We start from the raw sequence: 20,041 nt of genomic DNA, 5'->3' as shown, positions 1-20,041 counted from the left end.
TTCTATCACAAGCATGTGTGAACAGACATAATAGACCAAAGATTGTTAGACATTTTGAGATTTTGTAATCTCACTGCTTTTCATTTCTCATGTATAGTTGGTTTTGACCTTAAATTCACTACATTATAATGCAATTAAAATTGCCCACTGTAAATTTACTGGCTTTTAAAAGTACCTGGACATACCTTGTGGAAATCTCGGGGTCTTAAAAGCACAATTTTAAACCACTGACTGAGATCTTTCATCCTCCAGTTCAACTATATTAAAGCTTCAGTTCTCCAGAGTTGTGAGTTTTGCTGTGTAATATCCGTCACCAAAAAACGATACTCCATTCCTTCTCAAATGGATGGTGTATCATTTATAAGATAAAATTAGTAATCAGATGCTGCCAACTTTGATCTCAAATTATTTTTCATCATTCTAGTTGCCCACTTTGTATGAAATCTGTGGTTATATGTAATGTTAATATTTCAAATATTCTTTATTCTTTGACTTCAATCTACCCAATAATAGAAATTATTTCTATAATATTTATGATTGAAACCTAGAGGCCTAGATTTTAGGTACCCAAGATAACCTACCTACATTTTTAGCAGAGGTATTTTTTATTGGTGATCTTTGACTTTATGACATCATAACTACCTTGAGATTCTAATTACTATTTTACTTCTCAAAGGAAATCTATTTTTACAAATACCCTGTGTTGAATGGATTTGTTTTTTAATGTAAATAAGACATTAATGTTTGTAATTTCTAAAATAACATTATCATTTATCCCTTAATATTCATTTGTGCTTATGTTTACAAAAACCAAAAAATGTTTATAACATAGTATTTATTATAAGTCCATCTGAAAGATCCCATGCTCCCCAAATAGCTTTTTCTTGTATTTCTTAAATTCAAACATATGTCAGATTATTTTATTCATTCATTAATTTTCATGTTTTTCCAATGTCTTCTTATCACTTACTGCTTTTCTGAAGTGTTCTAGTGGCAAGGGAAATAGAGTTTTATATTCTGAAAACAGAGGTATTAAAGGTTCATTTACCTGTCCTGTAATCAGGAAATCAATCTCACTTTTTAGAGATTTTTAAAAATATTATTAATCAGAGATGTGAGGGAAAAACTAATGCAGAAATTAGACCAAAACAGAAACAAAAACAAATTTCTCTGACTACAAAGATCACAAATTATATTGAAATATGACATTGGGGTACATGGGTGGCTCAGTCAATTAAGCATCTGACTCTTGATCTCAGCTCCCATCTCCATCTTAGGTCTTGATTTCAGGGTCCTGAGTTCAAGACCCACACTGAGCTCCATGCTGGGCATGGTATCTACTTAAAAAAACAAAAATGAAAACAAACCATTATCTTAATGTTTCAATGAACTATTTTTCTTTCTCTATGTGAAGTGAATATTCATATGAAGTGCATATTTCTTAAAATTTAAAGTGAGCAAATTTTTATTTCCACATACATACAACAGAGATTATTTCATTCATCTTCACAACATTTCTGTCAGGGACTGTATGTGGAAGTACTATCGCATTTTATAGAATTAGAAGAGAGACAGAGAATATAAAATTATCCCTTATAATTCTAGACCCCCATTTGAAGTGCTCATAGCAGGCAGATGTAAGACATGCCATTGCAATACAGAGAATATATTAAATTCCAATTGAAGACTTGCTGTATAAAACATAACAATGAACTGCTCCCAAATTCTTTTTATAATACTTGTGGAACCTCAAATAGGCGATATTGTAGAAGATATTTGTGGACCTACTCTAATTGAGAAATCCAATAGTCATATTCATGAAATAGTTTAAAAATTAATAGGATATTACCTAATCTTACATTAGAACAAGATTTATTGAAAACAGGGAGACAGTCTTCACATGTCATACTTTATGAAATGGGTTTTTATATCAATATTCTAATTCAATTAAAATTTAACTCCATGTTGAAAAGTTTACAATTCATCTTTGAGTATTTGAAAGTGTTCAAGTCTTCCTATTGCTAATTCTAAAATGATCTGAAGAGTTCATTAGTCAAAAATTTACCAATTCATATGTACTATGCTATTTTGGAGGCTGTATTCTTTTTGTCTTTGTCTTTTAGAATATGGAAATTAAAAATGGGATGTAAGACATAAAATAAGAAATAAGTTAGTGTCTCGTGTTGCCTTTAATCATAGAGTGGTTAGTATTCTGATAGAATGTGAGACGGGAACTTTGCAAGCTAAGCCTACATTTTGTGTGGTATAATCACTTCATTCCCATATCCCAAGGAAAGTGTGATTTTCAGCATGAATACATTTCTCTTGAGAAGAGTGCTTGAGAATTTTCAGTAAACAGTAATAGATTTTTTTGTATAACTTAAATCTATCTGTGAAGACCTCAAAAATCACAGTACCCCTAGTATATGAATGAGGAATGTATGAACGAGAGTCAAGGACCTGCAAACAACACAGCTTAATATTCAAAATCTCATTTCAGTACATTTTCAATTGCATTCTTATTGAAGAGTATCATCCTGTAAAACAAAAGTTAATTTGTTTCTAGTATTCATTAAATATATTAATAAGCTGGTATTCATATGCTTCTTTATTTTATGAGGCTGAATTAGCTGAGTTTTCATTAAAACTAGTTTTGTTTAGTTGGAGAGAATCCTGAAGTGAAAAAGTCCAACTCCTTCCTCAGAAGCTGTAACTTATTCTTTTTAAGATGTTAGCAATAAAATTCTTAAACAAATTATGCAGTGGTTAAGGTCATTATCATGTAAGAATAGGAGAGTGTGCACATCAGGAGAAGTGTGGTTTTTAAAGAGGTTTAAATTACAAGATTTTATTTTCCATAAGTAAAACATACTGCTATTTGTTGCCTTTTGAATTTTATTTTTTGGCTCTAAAATATAGGTAAGGCATTTCTTAATCTGGAAAACAGGGAGGCAACATAGAAGTTTTCATTTCTGACCTAGGGACTGCATATGCTCACTCTTTCAGAAAAATGAAAATGCAGAACTATTTCTTTATCCCTCCCCACCTGATACAGAATTCAGCAGGAAGAAAAGCGGTTTTTTGTTTGTTTGTGTTTGTTTTTGTTTTGTTTTGTTTTTTGTTTTTTTCTGTAGGCTAAAGAAATGGAAAACTGATTCTCTGGAAGCTGTAGTTGAATAAGGATTTACAATCTCATTTGGCTATTGCTTTCACTCATCTTTCCTCATTAGTCATAAGGGTGCCATTTAGTAAAGTACTAATTCTATGCATTGCTTGGTCCTCTGGTGGCCTTGACATTCATAATCTAATTTATTATCAAATTCTTAATTGACATCCAAGAATTAAATTACTTATTGGCGCATCCATCCATACATAAATGTATTATGGAAATACTTTCATGTATTATGGAAATTTCAAATATCCAAATTTGGATCATTTCTGATTGGGACTAAATTTTGAAGATCAGAATTAGTATCCTCAAGGATGTGTTACCTAAATTCTTAGAACAACTATGGGAGAAAATAGGCTGGTTTCTAAATAACCTATCAAAGTCATTATTATATTTACACATTGTCTCTCTAGGACTTCTTAACGAATATTAATTAATGAGTATGAATCACACCTACATTCTCATGGCCACCTCTACTGCTAAACAGTAAGACAACATTGTTTTCTAGGAAAACATAAGTAAAAATGACAAGAAGATGATTTCCCTAATTGAAAACACTCCAGATATTTTTAGTACAGCGATATCAAAGCTCATTAAAATGGTGATAGGGAGCAAAATGAAGAAACTGTTTCTTTTCCATTCAGAAAAAAAAAAAAAATCAGTTCCAGAGGGTAGGAAGCATAATTTATGTATAGAATGGCATATTTATTGACTGTGTCTGATGGGTTAAAATTATGCATCTGGAGCAGGTACAGAAGATGATACTGAATGAGCAGTCATCCTGCAGTGCTCTGTTAGTGAGGCTGAACCACTGCTCGAGTGCCAGTCTCTGCCAGCTGCACTTTTACTTGCTGTATCTTGTTGAGGCTTGTTTTAATGATGCTTTGGGGGTTCCAGAACTTAATTTTATATGTTAATGTGGCATACAGCCGTATATGTTACTGAGCTCTAGAGAAGCCCATAGTCAAAAATAACTCCTTTCTATTGCCCTCCTGACTCTCACCTTAGGTATTAAAATGTTAACCAGTCCTCACCAAGGTATTCCCAGACCACTTTTTAGATGAGATCCAAAGTTTTATTTCCATTTTCATATGAGGAATTTGCATGCAATTTAAAAATCCATGAGGCTTATTTAATGATAAAGACTATTTGAAGATACAAATTTGAAAGCTTATTATTATTTTTTTTTCCTTTTGAAAGCAGAGGAGTTGAAGGTAGAATGGATGTTTGTTTTCTAAAGTAAACTGCAAGAAGTTGTATACTTTTCAGGTCTCTTTAGAATTCTTCTAACAAAGGTTTTTTTGTCAGTGTTATTTAAATAACCTAAATCTCAGGGTGATTTCACACAATTTTAGTTAGAACATTGATTTTAAATAGTATCAATAACTTCTCTCTAGAGACACATATATTAAAGATTGAAAGAATAATGTATCTAGAAAAATTATGAACAGTGCGTTAAAATAACTTAAATGTCAGACCAAATGTAGTTTTAGTATGATTTTATGTATTTTTTTCCCTCTCCATTTCACTGCAGTGATTTAATTCAAGATGTCTTAAGGACTCTTGGATGACAAAGCAGCTATCTAAGTGTTATGAATAAAATTTGAAAAGCCACCAAATCCCCATTGTGTATTTTTCTTCACCCAAGAACAGCATTCCTATTAAGGATATTTCAGATTTCCTCAAATATCACTTAGCTGTATTTTATTAATAAACTGTCAGTTTGTTAACATGATTAAACAAAATAATTGTATTTTTCATTCAAAAATGACACAGAGACGGGTTGTGTTATCTACTTTGTATGATATATATGTAGTTATACACTAGAAATGATATAGAATAAAATAGGTTTCATTTCTATATCAAAATACACATATATTAAAGAAATATAGAATATGTAAACAAGGGGAAGTTCTCATTTGTATGTGTGGATTGGACACTTCATTTACAACACATAGTTTTCAACCAATTTTATAATGAAATTATTTGTCAATCTGTCATTTTGCTTGTATTTTCTTTATTTAGAAATGAATGGAAATTTTGCTTTTAATAAACTCAATTTTGTTATGAGACCTTATGAACAGTAAATTCACTTCCCTAGACTTTCACTAAAATAGTTTAAATATTTTCATTTGAGTCAGTTGTTTTAATGTTTTATCATGTACCACATCAACTTAGTATTCATCAACTTTGCAAATACTCGTCATTGTGTAGATGCAACCAACATATCATTCACTCATTCATTTATTCATTCATCAATGTGACAAATATTTTTGGTGCCAGCTCTGACATAGGCGCTAGGTCACTACAGAAATTTATAGATAAATGCTATCTACTGTCATTTACAAAACTGGCAAATAGTAAAAGAACCAGAAGACATACAAAATGATTATGTTGCATTGAAACGGGAATCGCAATGAGACAGGAGTACAGAAAACTGTTAGGTTCCCATGGGGAAAGATTGCATTAAGTTGGGGTATCAGGAAGAAAGAAAACCACAAAGAAGGCAAAAATTGAACTGGACTTTGATAATTGAAAATTGTTAGGAAGAATATCTTAGTTGTGGGAACAAGTATATGCAAATGTGTGGAAGCATGGAGAAAGATCTTGAGAACCTGAGAACCTATAGTCCTGTGTACTTGAAGATAACAGAGGTAGCGTAGGAAATAGGCATTAGGGCTATGTTTAGAAATCTTTATCTCATTGATTGATTAAAGACTTAGGAGACAACAAAGTAGAAAAGTAACCTTATTTATGGTAATTTGGCTACAGCCAGGTCTAGTAGAGTTTGGGAAAATAGTTGCAGAATGCAGGAGCATCAGTTTGGAGGCACTTACAGCAATCCAAATGAAAAATAACAAAGCCTTAATTGAAGAACCAGAAGAGCTAATGAAAAAGAAGAGATGAATTGTAAGACTTTTATGTTATACAATGCTTGGGATTTGACAACTAATTTGCTGTGAAGTACACAAGGATAAGGCTTTGTTCCTAAAGGGGCCAAGGCCTTGCCAGTGTTGTTAACAGAAAAAGAAGGCAACTGATCAAGACTGAAAGTAAAGAGAAGTATACTGATTGGTTTTTCACATCTGTTGAGTCTGTATGCCAATGGAATATCCCTATAAAATAAACCTGTGATGGAATAAGAGTATAGCTCTCAAAAGAATTAAACCAGAAGGGAGGTATTAATTAAATTGACGGAAATGAGTGAATTGACAGTAGAGAACCAGAGAAGTTCACATAAATGAGGGGAGGAGCTAGAAGCATCAGGAAAGGAGTAGTCAGAGATTTCAGACCATCATGAATAATTAAAAACTAAGATAAAGTCACGAGGTGACTATGTCCTTCGTGAACCTCAAAGAGCAGATTTTTTTTAGTAACAAGAACAGGTTGCGAGGACACTGAAATTAGTAAGTAGTTAAGTAAAATAGGAGAGAATAAGATTTGGGGAGTGCAGCTGAACTGAGAAGGGTTGCAGGTTTGGTGAATTGGTAGTGATCTAAGTGGACTGAGAGGAGAAAGATCCCAACAAGAGGGAAAAAAAAATAAAATGATAGAGTAAGATACTGAAAGGAGGACACTATTGAATCAGAGACATATTTTGGGTGGTGCATTCTGTAAAAAGGCTTCTGAGGTGGCAAAAAAAAAGTGATAAAGAAAGAAAGGAAGCAGAAAATATCTGGAGTGTGGTGTATGGTAGAATAAAAAAAAAAAAATGGACTTGGATGGCTTCTGACTTCTCAGTGAAATCTGGGCAAGACTGAGAGATACGGATGGCGGAAATATCGTTCATCCAAAAGAAGGACTGGTGTTTTTTCATGCTACTAGTGTGAAAATCAGTTAGGGCTGCAATCATTTCAATTGCATTTTGAGCTTCTGGGCTTCATGTGATTCAACACTTGGAGATGTGGCTAATTGTAGCTTCCTCTGTTCCAGGCGGTGTGGTTACAGCAAAGCAAAACAAGATCCGGAAGAGGAAAAGATGCATTTTCATAATGGGCACAGTAAGCAAATTATAAAAAATCAAGAGAAAACAAAATAGAGGAGGTTTTATTTTTATTTTTATGTACTTTCAGACAAAGATATTTGTAATAACTGACCAAAATATTGTGTTTAAAAAAATTTAAGTGTTCTATTATGTTCCTGTAAAGCATATGGGCTTGGGGGCATTGCTGCCTGACTCTAGACAACAGCTGGATGATTTATTCAATTTTTTAAAACAAACCTTCATTATCATTTAAAAAAAAAACAACATCTTCTCAATCATTATAAAAAGCTATTATAGTGCAAACCAAATTTCCAGGCCAATTCTAATTTCTTCCAGCAGAGTCAGTAGAAAGTTATCATTAAATAACACCATTGGAAGAAGCAAATAAAATTTCTCAGTATCTTTCTTCTTTTTCTAGCACTTTAGCAGGAATTTCCTGTGCAGGTTCTATAGCAACAATCTTCATTCAATGATTTGAAAAAGACTATCCTTTTTAAAAACACAGAAAATCAAGTTTTGATACCATACTTTAAAAACTAGACTAAGTGAGTTCAAATTAATGGTATTTTAAAATGTGCATTTTGGGGGGAACCTGGGTGGCTCAGTTGTTAAGCCACTGCCTTTAGCTCAGGTCATGATCCCAGGTCTTGGGATTGAGGCCCGCTCTGGCTCCCTGCTCAGCTGGAAGCCTGCTTCTACCTCTCCCACTTGCCCTGCTTATGTTCCCTCTCTTGCTGTGTCTCTCTCTGTCAAATAAATAATATTTAAAAAAAAATAAAATGTGGGGGCACCTGGGTGGCTCAGTGGGTTAGGCCGCTGCTTTCGGCTGGGGTCATGATCTCAGGGTCCTGGGATCGAGTCCCGCATCGGGCTCTCTGCTCCGTAGGGAGCCTGTTTCCTCCTCTCTCTCTCTGCTTGCCTCTCTGTCCACTTGTGGTCTCTCTCTGTCAAATAAATAAAATCTTTAAAAAAAAATAAAATGTGCATTTTTCATAAATAGTATGGCATTAGTTGATTTGGCAAGTAAATAAAAATAATTTCTTTTGTTTTTGTCACTCTGCTATGACCATAAAAGTCAAAATCATTGAAGCCATAATTCATGCTGCAAAGCATTGAATCTGTTTTCATAGGTCCTATCCTATTTAATGCTATTTATCCTTAAAAAAAAAAAAAAGCAACTTGTGAAATTGGTAGCCATTAAATGTAATGAAACTGAGGCTCATAGAATCATAGAGTCTTAGTTAAAGCCATGAAGTAACAGGGGTAGAGTGAGAGATAGAATTTACCTTTTTCTTTTGACTTCTGTGTTAGTCTTACTGGACCAAAGCACCAGAAAAATTATTTTAAATTATTTTTTTGTAAAATCAAAATTCATCTATGATAGCATTTTAAGTGAAACAGAATAACAAAACAGCAACTCACAGCCTTTCATTGCCCAGTGTAGGAAACAAACTCATCTTAGTTTGCCTTGGAGACTGACTCTATGAACATTATTGTTGAAAGATAATATCCATATATGTTGTCATATATGAATTTCTTGTACATACCAGCAATCCAGATTTCTACAATTATAATGATGACATAGCTATACAAATGACTCCTATAACTGAGGGGGGTGGGGGCTGTCCTTACAGCTTAGGCATTTCTAGGAATTAGGGATTTAAGGGATTAGGGATTAATAATGTCTGATTTCATTCATCCTTACAAACGGTTATATTTTAATGCACATTTATTTTTCCAGTTAAGCTGCCAGGAGTAAGAACTTATATTGATCCACACACCTATGAGGATCCCAATCAAGCTGTCCATGAATTCGCCAAGGAGATAGAAGCTTCATGTATCACCATTCAAAGAGTTATTGGAGCAGGTATAATAGTGTGTTTAACTCATACTTTTATTTATTTCTATTTTTCATACAAAATTTGAGTAGTTAATATACAATGCAATATTTGTTTCTGGAGTAGAATTCAGTGATCCATCACTTATATACAATTCCCAGTGCTCATCCTAACAAGTGCCCTCCTTAGTGCCCATCACCCATCTAGCTCACCCCTCACCGACTTCCCCTCATCAATCTTCATTTTGTTCTCTATCCTTAAGAGTCTCTTATGGCAGGACACCTAGGGGGCTTAGCTGGTTAAGTGTCTGCCTTTAGCTCAGGTCATGGTCCTAGAGTTCCAGGATTGAGCCCTGCATTGGACTCCCAGGGAGTCTGTTTCTCCCTCTGCCCCTCACCCCAGCTGTGTTCTTTCTTTCACTCTCTCTGTCTCTTTCTCTCTCAAATAAATAAAATCTTTTTAAAAAAAGAGTCTCTTATGGGTTGTTTCTGTCCCTCCTTTTTTCCTTTTCCCCCTTCCCTTATGTTCATCTGTTTTCTTTCTTGAATTCCACGTGTAAGTGAAATCATACGGCATTTCTCTTTCTCTGACCTATTTTATTTTACGTAGCATAATGCATTCTAGCTCCATCCATGTCATTGTAAATGACAAGATTTCATTTTTTTTTATGGCTGAGTTATATTCCATTGTATATAATATATTCATTCATCAGTCAGTGGACATTTGGGCTCTCTCCATAGTTTGGCTATTGTTGATAATGCTGCTATAAACATCAGGGTGCATATATAATTTTGAATCTGTTTGAAACTGTATTTTTTTTTATCCTTTGGGTAAATACCTAGCAGGGAAATTGCTAGACTGTAGGATAGTTCTATTTTTAACATTTTCAGGAACCTCCACTGTTCAGAATGGCTGCGCCAGTTTGCATTCCCACCAACAGTGAAAGACAGTTCCCCTTTCTCAGCATCCTTACCAACTCCTGTTATTTCTTGTGTTGTTAATTTTAGCCATCCCGAGAGGTGTGAGGTGATATCTCATTGTGGTTTTGATTTGTATTTTCCTGATTATGAGTAATATTGAGCATCTTTTCATGTGTCCATTAGCCATCTGGATGTCTTCTTTGGGAAAGTATCTATTCATGTCTAGTTTTTGACTGGGTTATTTGTTTGTCGGGTGTTAAGTTTGATAAGTTCTTTGTAGATTTTGGATACTAACCCTTTATCAGATATATCATTTGTAAATATCTTCTCCCATTCCATAGGATACCTTTCAGTTTTGTTGATTGTTTCCTTTGCTGTGCAGAAGTTTTTTAACTTGATGAGGTCACAACAGTTCATTTTTGCTTTTGTTTCCCTTGCCTGTGGTGATGTGTCTAGTAAGAAGTTCCTACTGCAAAGTCAAAGAGGTCGAAACCTCTTTGTTTTCCTCTAGTGTTTTCCTCTAGTACTTTGATGGTTTCCTGTCTCACATTAGGGTCTTTTATCCATTTTGAATTTATTTTTGTGTATGGTGTCAGAAAGTGGTCCAGTTTCATTCTTTTGAATGTGGCTGTCTTATGTTCCCATCACCATTTGTTGAAGAGACTGTCTTTTTTGCATTTAACATTCTTTCCTGCTTTGTCAAAGATTAGTTGACCATTGAGTTGTGGGTCCATTTCTGGGTTTTCTTTTCAGTTCCGTTGATGTACGTGTCAGTTTTTGTGCCAGTACCATACTGTCTTTTTTTTTTTTTTTTAAGATTTTATTTATTTATTTTTGACAGAGAGAGAGCACAAGCAGACAGAGAGGCAGGCAGAGAGAGAGAGAGAGAGAGAGGGAAGCAGGCTCCCTGCTGAGCAGAGAACCCGATGCGGGGCTCGATCCCAGGACCCTGAGATCATGACCTGAGCCGAAGGCAGCGGCTTAACCCACTGAGCCACCCAGGCGCCCAGTTCCATACTGTCTTAATCACTACAGCATTGTAATGTAGTTTGAAGTCTGAAATTATGGTGCTTCAAGTTTTGTTTTTCTTTTTCAGAATGCTTTGTCTATTCAAAGTTTTCTGTGGTTCCATACAAATTTTAGGATTATTGGTTCTAGTTCTTTGAAAAATGGTTTTGACATTGTGATAAGGATTGCAATAAATCTGTAGATTGCTTTGGGTATTATAGACATTTTAACAATATTTGTTCTTCCAGTTCGTGAATATGGAATGCTTTTCTATTTCTTTGTGTCCTCTTCAATTTCTTTCACAAGTGTTCTATAGTTATTAGAATACAGATCTTTTACTTCTTTAGTTAGATTTATTCCTAGGTATCTTATTGTTTTTGGTGAAGTTGCAAATGGGATTGATTCTTAGATTTCTTTTTCTGCTGCTTTGTTATTGATGTATAGATATGCAATGGATTTCTGTATGTTGATTTTAAATCCTGCAAATTTGCTTAATTCGTGTATGAGTTCTAGCAATTTTTTGGTGGAGTCTTTCAGGTTGTCTACACAGAGTGTCATTTCACCTGCAAATAATGAAAGTTTGACTTCTTCCTTGCCTTCCTTTTTGTTACCTGATTGCTGAGGCTAAGACTTCCAGTACTGTGTTAAAGTAATGGTGAGAGTGGACATCCTTGTCTTGTTCCTCACAATAGGAGAAAGGCTCTCAGTGTTCCCCCTGAGGATGATATTAGCTGTAGGTCTTTCATATATGGCCTTATGATGTTGAGGTTTGTTCCATCTAACCCTACTTTGTTGAGGGTTTGTATCAGGAAAGGATGCTGTATTTTGTCAAATGCTTTTTCTGCATCTATTGACAGGATCATATGGTTCTTATCCTCTCTTTTATTAATGTATTGTATCATGTTGATTGATTTGTGAATATTGAACCACCCCTACAGCCCAGGAATAAACCACACTTGATTGTGGTGAATAATTCCTTAAATGTACTGTTGAATCTGATTTGCTAGTATTTTATTGAGAATTTTTGCATCCATGTTTATGAGAGATAGTGGCTTCTATTTTCCCTTTTTAGTGGGTCTTTGTCTTGTTTGGGGATCAAAATTATGCTAACTTTATAGAATGAGTTTGGAAGTTTTCCTTCCATTTCTTTCTTTTTTCTTTTTCTTTTCTTTCTTTCTTTTTTTTTTTTCTTTTTTTCTTTTTTCACTCTCTTCCCATTTCTGTTTTTGGAAGAGTTTGAGCAGAATAGACTTAGCTCTTCTTTTTATTTTATTTTATTTTATTTTATTTTATTTTATTTTTTTAGGCATTAGCTCTTCTTAAAATGTTTGGTAGAATTCCCTGGAGAAGGCATGTGGCCTAGGACTTTTGTTTGTTGGGAGATTTTTGATTACTGATTCAGTTTCTTTTCTGGTTATGAGTCTGTTCCAATTTTCTATTTTTTCCTTTCTCAGTTTTGGTAGTTTGTAAGTTTCTAAGAAATTGTCCATTTCTTCCAGATTTCCCAGTTTGTTGTCATATAATTTTTCATAATATTCTCTTGTTATTGTTTGTATTTCTGTGGTGTTGGTTGTGATCTCTTTTCTATCATTCATGATTTTATCTTTTGGGGTCCTTTCTCTTTTCTTTTAATTTGTGTTTATATTATAGAATATACCATGTCAATATCCTGATCTTTTTTTTTTAATGTCCTGATGTAACATAGAATATTTTTAAATCTTTTATAACTGACTTACTTTTAAAGTGGTATGTTATTTGTCATATTTTAATGCTTCCGTCTGTGGAGCTCATATTTCAACCCGAGAATGTGAGACTCCTGGGTGGCTGAGTTGGTTAAGCATCTGCCTTTGGCTCAGGTCATGATCCCAGGATTCTGGGACCAAGTCCTGCATTGGGCTCCTTTCTCAGCAGGGAGCCTGCTTCTCCCTCTGTCTGCCACTCCCCCTGCTTGTGCTCTCTCTCTCTCTCTCTCTGACAAATAAAAAAATAAAATCTTTAAACCAGCAAGTGTTTGTTTAATAAAATTAAAAAAAAACACAGCAAAAATATGTATATTCAAACATAGGATTTTATTATCTACTATTTTTATATTCCATATATAATTTGTAGTACCCGAAACTATTTACATAGTTTAAGCACTCGGTTACTCTGTTTATGAATCATCTCCTCCTTAAAATTATTTCCTTTTTGTCCTTCCATAAACTTTCTTCCTTTTCTGTTCTTATTAATTAAGTCACTGCTACCGTAGAAAGAGAAGGAGGAGGGAAGTGATTTTCAGTCAGTTACATTCAATTTCTTTCTAATGTTTTCATTAAGGTTTTTGTAAGTGAGATGGATGAAGCTAATAACCCCCAATGTTTTATGATCACCAGTAGACGATTTTTCCCAAAGCACCACTTATTCTCTTACCACTGATAATGAAGTTTGGACTCCCCTTTAATACTGTTTTGTCTAAACATTAATATTCTAGGACTTTAGCATAATATTAGGGTAAAGATTTGAAATAATTTTGTGTTTTTCCATCTTTATAACAAGGTGAATTTGGTGAAGTTTGTAGTGGACGTTTGAAACTTCCAGGAAAAAGAGAATTATCTGTGGCAATCAAAACCCTGAAAGTAGGCTACACAGAAAAGCAACGCCGAGATTTCCTGGGTGAAGCAAGTATCATGGGGCAGTTTGATCATCCTAACATCATTCACTTAGAAGGTGTTGTGACCAAAAGTGAGTACAGTAGAAATTACGTGTGTGTGTGTGTATCATGAATATCTGGGTGTCTTCTATTAGGTTATTATTAATTTCAGGATAAAAAAGAAAATTAGCCACAGCAATGTTATTCAAAATGACTCTAAAATTAATAATAATTTTCCTGTATTTTAATAGATTCTTGTCCAAGCTGATCTTTGCAGTTATCTGTAATGATCTTCCATTTGCCCAAAACTCTTATTCAAATATTTCATTTAATTTTGTCTCTTTTGCATATATGTCTCTTTTGCTACAAAAAAAAAAGTAAAAAAAAGTCTCTTCCTTGAAAATACAGATAGTGTCTTAAATATTTATGTAAACCTATTATACCTAAAGCTAAACCAGTCCATGGTCAGTTAAACATTTTGAGCCCCAATATCACTAAAAAAAGAGAGACATCATACCTAACTGATTGATGAACAGATTAAATTAAAATATATTTGTGAGTAGGGCGCCTGGGTGGCTCAGTGGGTTAAGCCGCTGCCTTCGGCTCAGGTCATGATCTCGGGGTCCTGGGATCGAGTCCCGCATCGGGTTCTCTGCTCGGCAGAGATCCTGCTTCCCTCTCTCTCTCTCTGCCTGCCTCTCCATCTACTTGTGATCTCTCTCTGTCAAATAAATAAATAAATAAATCTTTAAAAAAAAAATAAAATATATTTGTGAGTATGTGTGTGTGTGAATAAACCTGCAGCTAATTAGAGTAGTGAATAAATATTTATTTTAATCTAAGTGAATGCATCAGATACTAGTGGGCAACACCCCAAAATTATTATAATTAATATTCACTTCCTTTTATAGACAGCTGATTTATTATAAAACTTGTTTACTGTGAATAGGTCCTGACTGAGACAAACTGAGACAGCTAAATTTATCATATTAAGTCAATTAAATTTGTCATCTATTTTATATGTACTTGAAACCTTTATGAACACATGATCATATCTAAATTTTATAAATTTTAGTCTAAAAAACAGTACTCGAGCTGGGAATACAGATTGGAGATGTCTAATCTCCTAATCAAATATTCTATTTGCTGTTGCTGCCATGAAACTACACATATACATAAAGCAAAATGAAAATATTTAAAATATTTCTGTCCTATTTTTTGTTCTATGTGAGCTCAAACTGCATTTTCCCTTAATAAATGTACCTCTTGATGTTCAGCCTAGGAAGTCTTCAGCTTGTTTTTAATTTACCATGCTGCAACTCACTTTATTTGTGTCCTTAATTTCATGCTTTCTGATCTGATGCTAATTTATTCAACAATTATTCTCAACCTGCAGCACACAGATAATGAGACATAAGTGCAACTAAATCTCATGATTTTTCTGATTGTAGCTGAGGTAGGGAGTCTGAAGTCGCACACCTATGGATGGTGTCATCATGAACCTTCATCTTTCTTGTACCACTGCTCTACGTGCCAGAAACACAAGTCCGAATTCAAATTCCATCTGTGATGTGTTGTTAAAGAGGGCATATCAGAAATATTTATATATTCCTGAGAGACTTCCTGAGAAATGATGTAAGAACCCCACAGTTCCTGGCTTAATTGGCTCATTCGCAATACAAGATGCTTTAATGTAATATATACAGTGCCAACTTCTATGATTTGAAGAGATTCAAAATTAAAGGAAAAATACGAAAAATAATTTTCCCATTGCAGCATCTTTAGTTCTTTAAGATTTATCTTTCCCCACTTGTGGAAATTATTGTCAAAGTTGACTAAAGGAATACTTCTATTGAGTCCTAAAATGATTCATAGTTGTATTTCTTAATCTAGGATCATGTACAAATAAATAAAGTTCTTCTGTAAAAGTAATAACTTTAAACAAAATATTAGAGAAACATAGAGAAATCTCTCCTTATTTGTTTCTATTTCTATGTCTGAAGAGATAGCACATTCAATGACAACTGATTGTTTAAATAGACAATTCTGACTTATTAGATAAATTTGCAATTACTTTTCAAATATAGTATTTCATCCTATCTTTTAAAGTGACTTCCATCTTACAGGCTCTTACTATATATTTTCCAGGGATATTTCAACAATCCTCAAACTAGCCTTCCCACTTTTGTCTTATCTTAGCCCATTCCATACATATATTGCCCCAAGGTAGACTTTACTAAATCACTGCTTTCCTCTGATGATTCATCACTAAACAAGCAAAAAATGAAGCAAAGTATATATACTTTGATGCTTAACCCCATGTAATTTTGCCCATAATCCCACATTTCACTATTTCCTTTCCAGAAAAACTCTTATCGAGTCCTTGTTCTACTTCTTTGAAATACTTCATTCAGCCATAAACTGTCCTCTCCACTTACCTTGGCTCTACCTGACCTTCAATATTAATTCAGATGTGGCTTTATCCATGAGATCATTGTCATTTATCTTCATTTTTTCTTTCTATTCTCAGTGCCTGCCTTGCATACAAGAACCACTAAATAATGTTGGATGGCTCAGTAAAGGAAAGCTTCCCATCCACAAGTAGCTCAGTAAAGGAAAGCTTCCTGGTTCTACATTAGAATTTAAGCCTCAAAGCGCCCAGGTTTTTGTTGTCTTGCTCACCTGTGTGTTCCTAGATCAGTGCTCAGCATGTGTAGCATTTCATATATCTGTTGAATGAGTAAATTCTCAGCCAGGGACAATCTTTTTTTTTTTTTTTTTTTTTTTTTTTTTTTTTTTTAAAGATTTTATTTATTTATTTGACAGAGAGATCACAAGCAGGCAGAGAGGCAGGCAGAGAGAGAGGAGGAAGCAGGCTCCCTGCTGAGCAGAGAGCCCAATGCGGGGCTCGATCCCAGGACTCTGAGATCATGACCTGAGCCGAAGGCAGCGGCTTAACCCACTGAGCCACCCAGGCGCCCCAGCCAGGGACAATCTTATACACTCGATCTTGTATACTCAAGCACTTCATCTTGCTATGCGTGATATCATAGTTATCCCTCCACATGTTTTATCATCCTTACTACAAAATGAGCTACTTGAAATTGATATATGTTTATAGCCTCCCTAGTCTCTATCACAGGGCCAGACACATTAGGTGATTAAAAAAAAAAAGACATAAATTGTATTAACTAAGTGGAATGACTAGATGTGTTTATATAAACATTTAAAACTAGCAAGATATATAGTTTATATATATATATATTTAAAGATTTATTTATTTATTTATTTATTTGACAGAGAGAGATCACAAGTAGATGGAGAGGCAGGCAGAGAGAGAGAGAGGGAAGCAGGATCTCTGCTGAGCAGAGAACCCGATGCGGGACTCGATCCCAGGACCCCAAGATCATGACCTGAGCTGAAGGCAGCGGCTTAACCCACTGAGCCACCCAGGCGCCCATAGTTTATATTTTATTTTGAAAATTTTATCCTATAAAACTAAGGTTGTTTTGAAAAAAAAAATAAAATTCATATGAAGGAAATAGCTTGAGAATCTTTTCAAAAGATCTTTTATATAACACTTACTACTACTACTAATCATTAACATTACTTTAAGAATTTACTAAGCTTAATTCTCTTTATTATCTCCTTTAATCTGCACAATAATCTATTGTTTAAACACTAGTATTTGTTCTCATTTTACAGATAGGAAAAATCAACTTTAAAGAGGTTAAATACCTTATTTAGTATCATAAAACTAGCATAGAATAATGCCACATTTTAAAACTTTCACATAACTTCCAAACCCAAGCTCTTAAAGAGTGTACATTACCAATCTCATATTTCGTCATTCAGTATACACTTGACAAACATTGATTTATTCAAAGATATTAACTGACCACCTAATATATGTCCATAGCTATTAATCAGGATACATCAGAGATTAAACAGACTGAGTTCCTGCCTTTATGAAGTTTACTTAGGGTGGGGAGACAGAAACTAAATGAATAAATATATTTATAATATATTAAATAAGAAAATAAAGCTAGTTGAGGAAACAAGGGATTGCTTTTGTTGAGGATTGGTAATTTCTATTTTATTTAGTTAAAGGCCTCTCTAGTAAGGCTTGAATAAAGTGAAGGTGTGGGTCTTACAAATATCTGGGGACAGAATGTTGTAGAAATAAGCACCAGCAAGTCTTAAATGCAACTTACATGGGATGTTCAAGAAATATCAAGGCCATTGTTGCTTCAATGGAACAAAGGAGAGGAGTCTGGAAAGAACTTAACTTGAAGATGTAGTGTTGCTTCAATGGAAAAAAGGAGAGGAATCTGGAAGGAACTTAACTTGGAGATGTAGTAGGAGGAGAGATGGTGCACAATATTTGGTCCCTATAAAGACCATCTTTTAGTCTTAGCTTTTCCACCAAGATGTGATGGAATCTGATATCTGTGTTAACAAGATCAGTCTGGCTGCCATGTTAAGTATAGATAGTAAGAGCCTATGTTTAAGCAGGGAGACCATGGGGAGGCCACTGACATTATTCATACCTCATTATGGACTAGATCAGGGTGCTGATCTAGCATGGAGAGTAGTATTTGGATTCTTTAGATATTTTGAAGACAATCACAAAAAGGCTTCTTGTGATTTAGATATGGAGTGTAAGAAAAAGAGAACAGTCAATAATTATTAATTATTTATCATTAGTTCTTCAAAGAAAGGAATTGCCATTTATAGGGAAAAGTCTAGTAGAATCAAGACTGTGGTTGGTAATCAGTAGTTTAGTTTAGACAACTTACATTTGAGAGGCCTATAAGCATGTAGTGACTGATTTACCTTTAGTCCTGAGATGTAAAAATGTAAATGTTTTAAAGTGTAAGTATACTTGAATTTTACAATGTACATTTCGCGTAAGGAAATAAATTCTACGAACCAGTGATAAACCACAATGGAAACAAATCTAAAGCCGAAGTAGAAATAAAAGCCAGCTCATTGATTCAGTGCCTGTTTTTCTTTGTTAAGGCATAGAATGAAGTTTAAGAAATATGTGTAAAATAATTATTAGCTATATATAAGTATTCTTCCTGATAAAATCTAATTCTTGCTCATCAAAAAAAAATAAAATAGAACTATACAAACAAAATTTATTGTCTCATAGATTGACTATTAGTAAATTAATCATTGTATTTTTAAAGTTATTTTCATTATTAATAAAAGAAAACTATCAGATTTCTTAATTCTCGGATTCCCCACCTCCTCTGAAAAGTTCATAATTTCTGTTCCATAAGTAATCATCTACCTTCAGTAATGTCAGAACAACTCAAATTAATTCCTAATTTGAGAAATGAGCATCTACTGAAAAAGTTTATCTGTGTAAACAATCTGGAATAAAAGAAGATATTATGGAAAGTTTCGAGTTTCTATTTAGAGACATTTGGTGTTTTCATGCTCCTTTTTCAGGAAAGGTATATCAACTTTTTACTTTATCATCTTTCCCAAAATTAAAATTACGGAATGTTATAAATGATTTTTCTCTAAAATGTTAACCAACAACTAAAGACCATAATGGAATTAAAATATGAATACCCTTCTCATTGCCCCATACTTTGTCCTCCCCTCCTTATCCCCTTAATAAGCATTATCTATTCCTGTCCTAAGCACAAGATTCCATTTTCTGGTTGACCATTAACCATTAATAATTGAACCATGATATTTGAGTTTTCTCAAGTTTCCCCCTGGGTCAAAATAAAAGTAATTTCAAACAGCTGCAAGTGTTAGTGTACTAAATGGAATCTAACCCAAACAGAATGACTGAGTGAAATAAAACTGTAGATATGTAAGTATAAGCACAGGCTTACTTTTAATTATTTACAAGTCTTGTAAAATATTTCTAAGAGAAACCCAATGACAATTATTCTCCAGTGAATTATGATGCTTCTAAATCAAATGCTCCCTGAATGGAGGCTTAACTGGTATCAAGTGTTTATTGATGAGCTAATGGTTTCAGAAAAGCATCTGGAATCAATGCAAATAAAATAAGCCCAGATTTAGCTGCAACTTCTGTGATGTGGCCTAGTTTACTGTTTCTCAAAATTGTATGTGCCCCTGAGGAAATTGTAAAATGTAGAATGTGTTTCATTAGATCAGATCGAGCCCTGGGATTATGCATTTCTAATATGCTCCCAATGGATGACAGCTCTCCAGGCTGTTGGGGCAATGCTATGAAAAACAAGGGCTAGAGTCACATTCCCCGAAGTTTGTTTCACCTAACTTTGAGGTATCTTATGGAAAAGGACTGCTTTGCCAGGGGTGGCATATTCTCTCTTCTTTTGGATTTGTGATGGACGTTAGCACCAAAAAAGTCGCAGAGTAAGGAAACAAACTCAGTTTTTCTATTGTAGTAAAATAACCTCAGATGTATCTTTCTTCTTACATTTTCAAGTGTGAAAACTTCAGAACAATCAGAACATATGTAAGTAATAGTCATATGTA

The 20,041-nt window shown here is 34.0% G+C and overlaps 1 protein-coding gene across 5 annotated transcripts in view; it reads left to right on the top strand.

Annotated features, from left to right (window-relative positions):
• Positions 1 to 20,041, top strand: part of EPHA5 (EPH receptor A5) — a 356,553-nt gene that overhangs the window by 301,950 nt on the left and 34,562 nt on the right. For all 5 annotated transcript variants that reach the window (XM_047719425.1, XM_047719424.1, XM_047719422.1 and 2 more), the window contains 3 exons: positions 7,103 to 7,170; positions 8,896 to 9,021; positions 13,456 to 13,641. In XM_047719425.1, coding sequence (XP_047575381.1) covers positions 7,103 to 7,170; positions 8,896 to 9,021; positions 13,456 to 13,641 — 380 coding nt within the window. The remainder of the gene's footprint in view (positions 1 to 7,102; positions 7,171 to 8,895; positions 9,022 to 13,455; positions 13,642 to 20,041) is intronic.

Source organism: Lutra lutra, chromosome 2 (genome assembly GCF_902655055.1).
Source record: "Lutra lutra chromosome 2, mLutLut1.2, whole genome shotgun sequence".
Lineage (NCBI taxonomy): Eukaryota > Metazoa > Chordata > Mammalia > Carnivora > Mustelidae > Lutra > Lutra lutra.
This window is presented reverse-complemented; position numbering and strand designations above follow the sequence as displayed.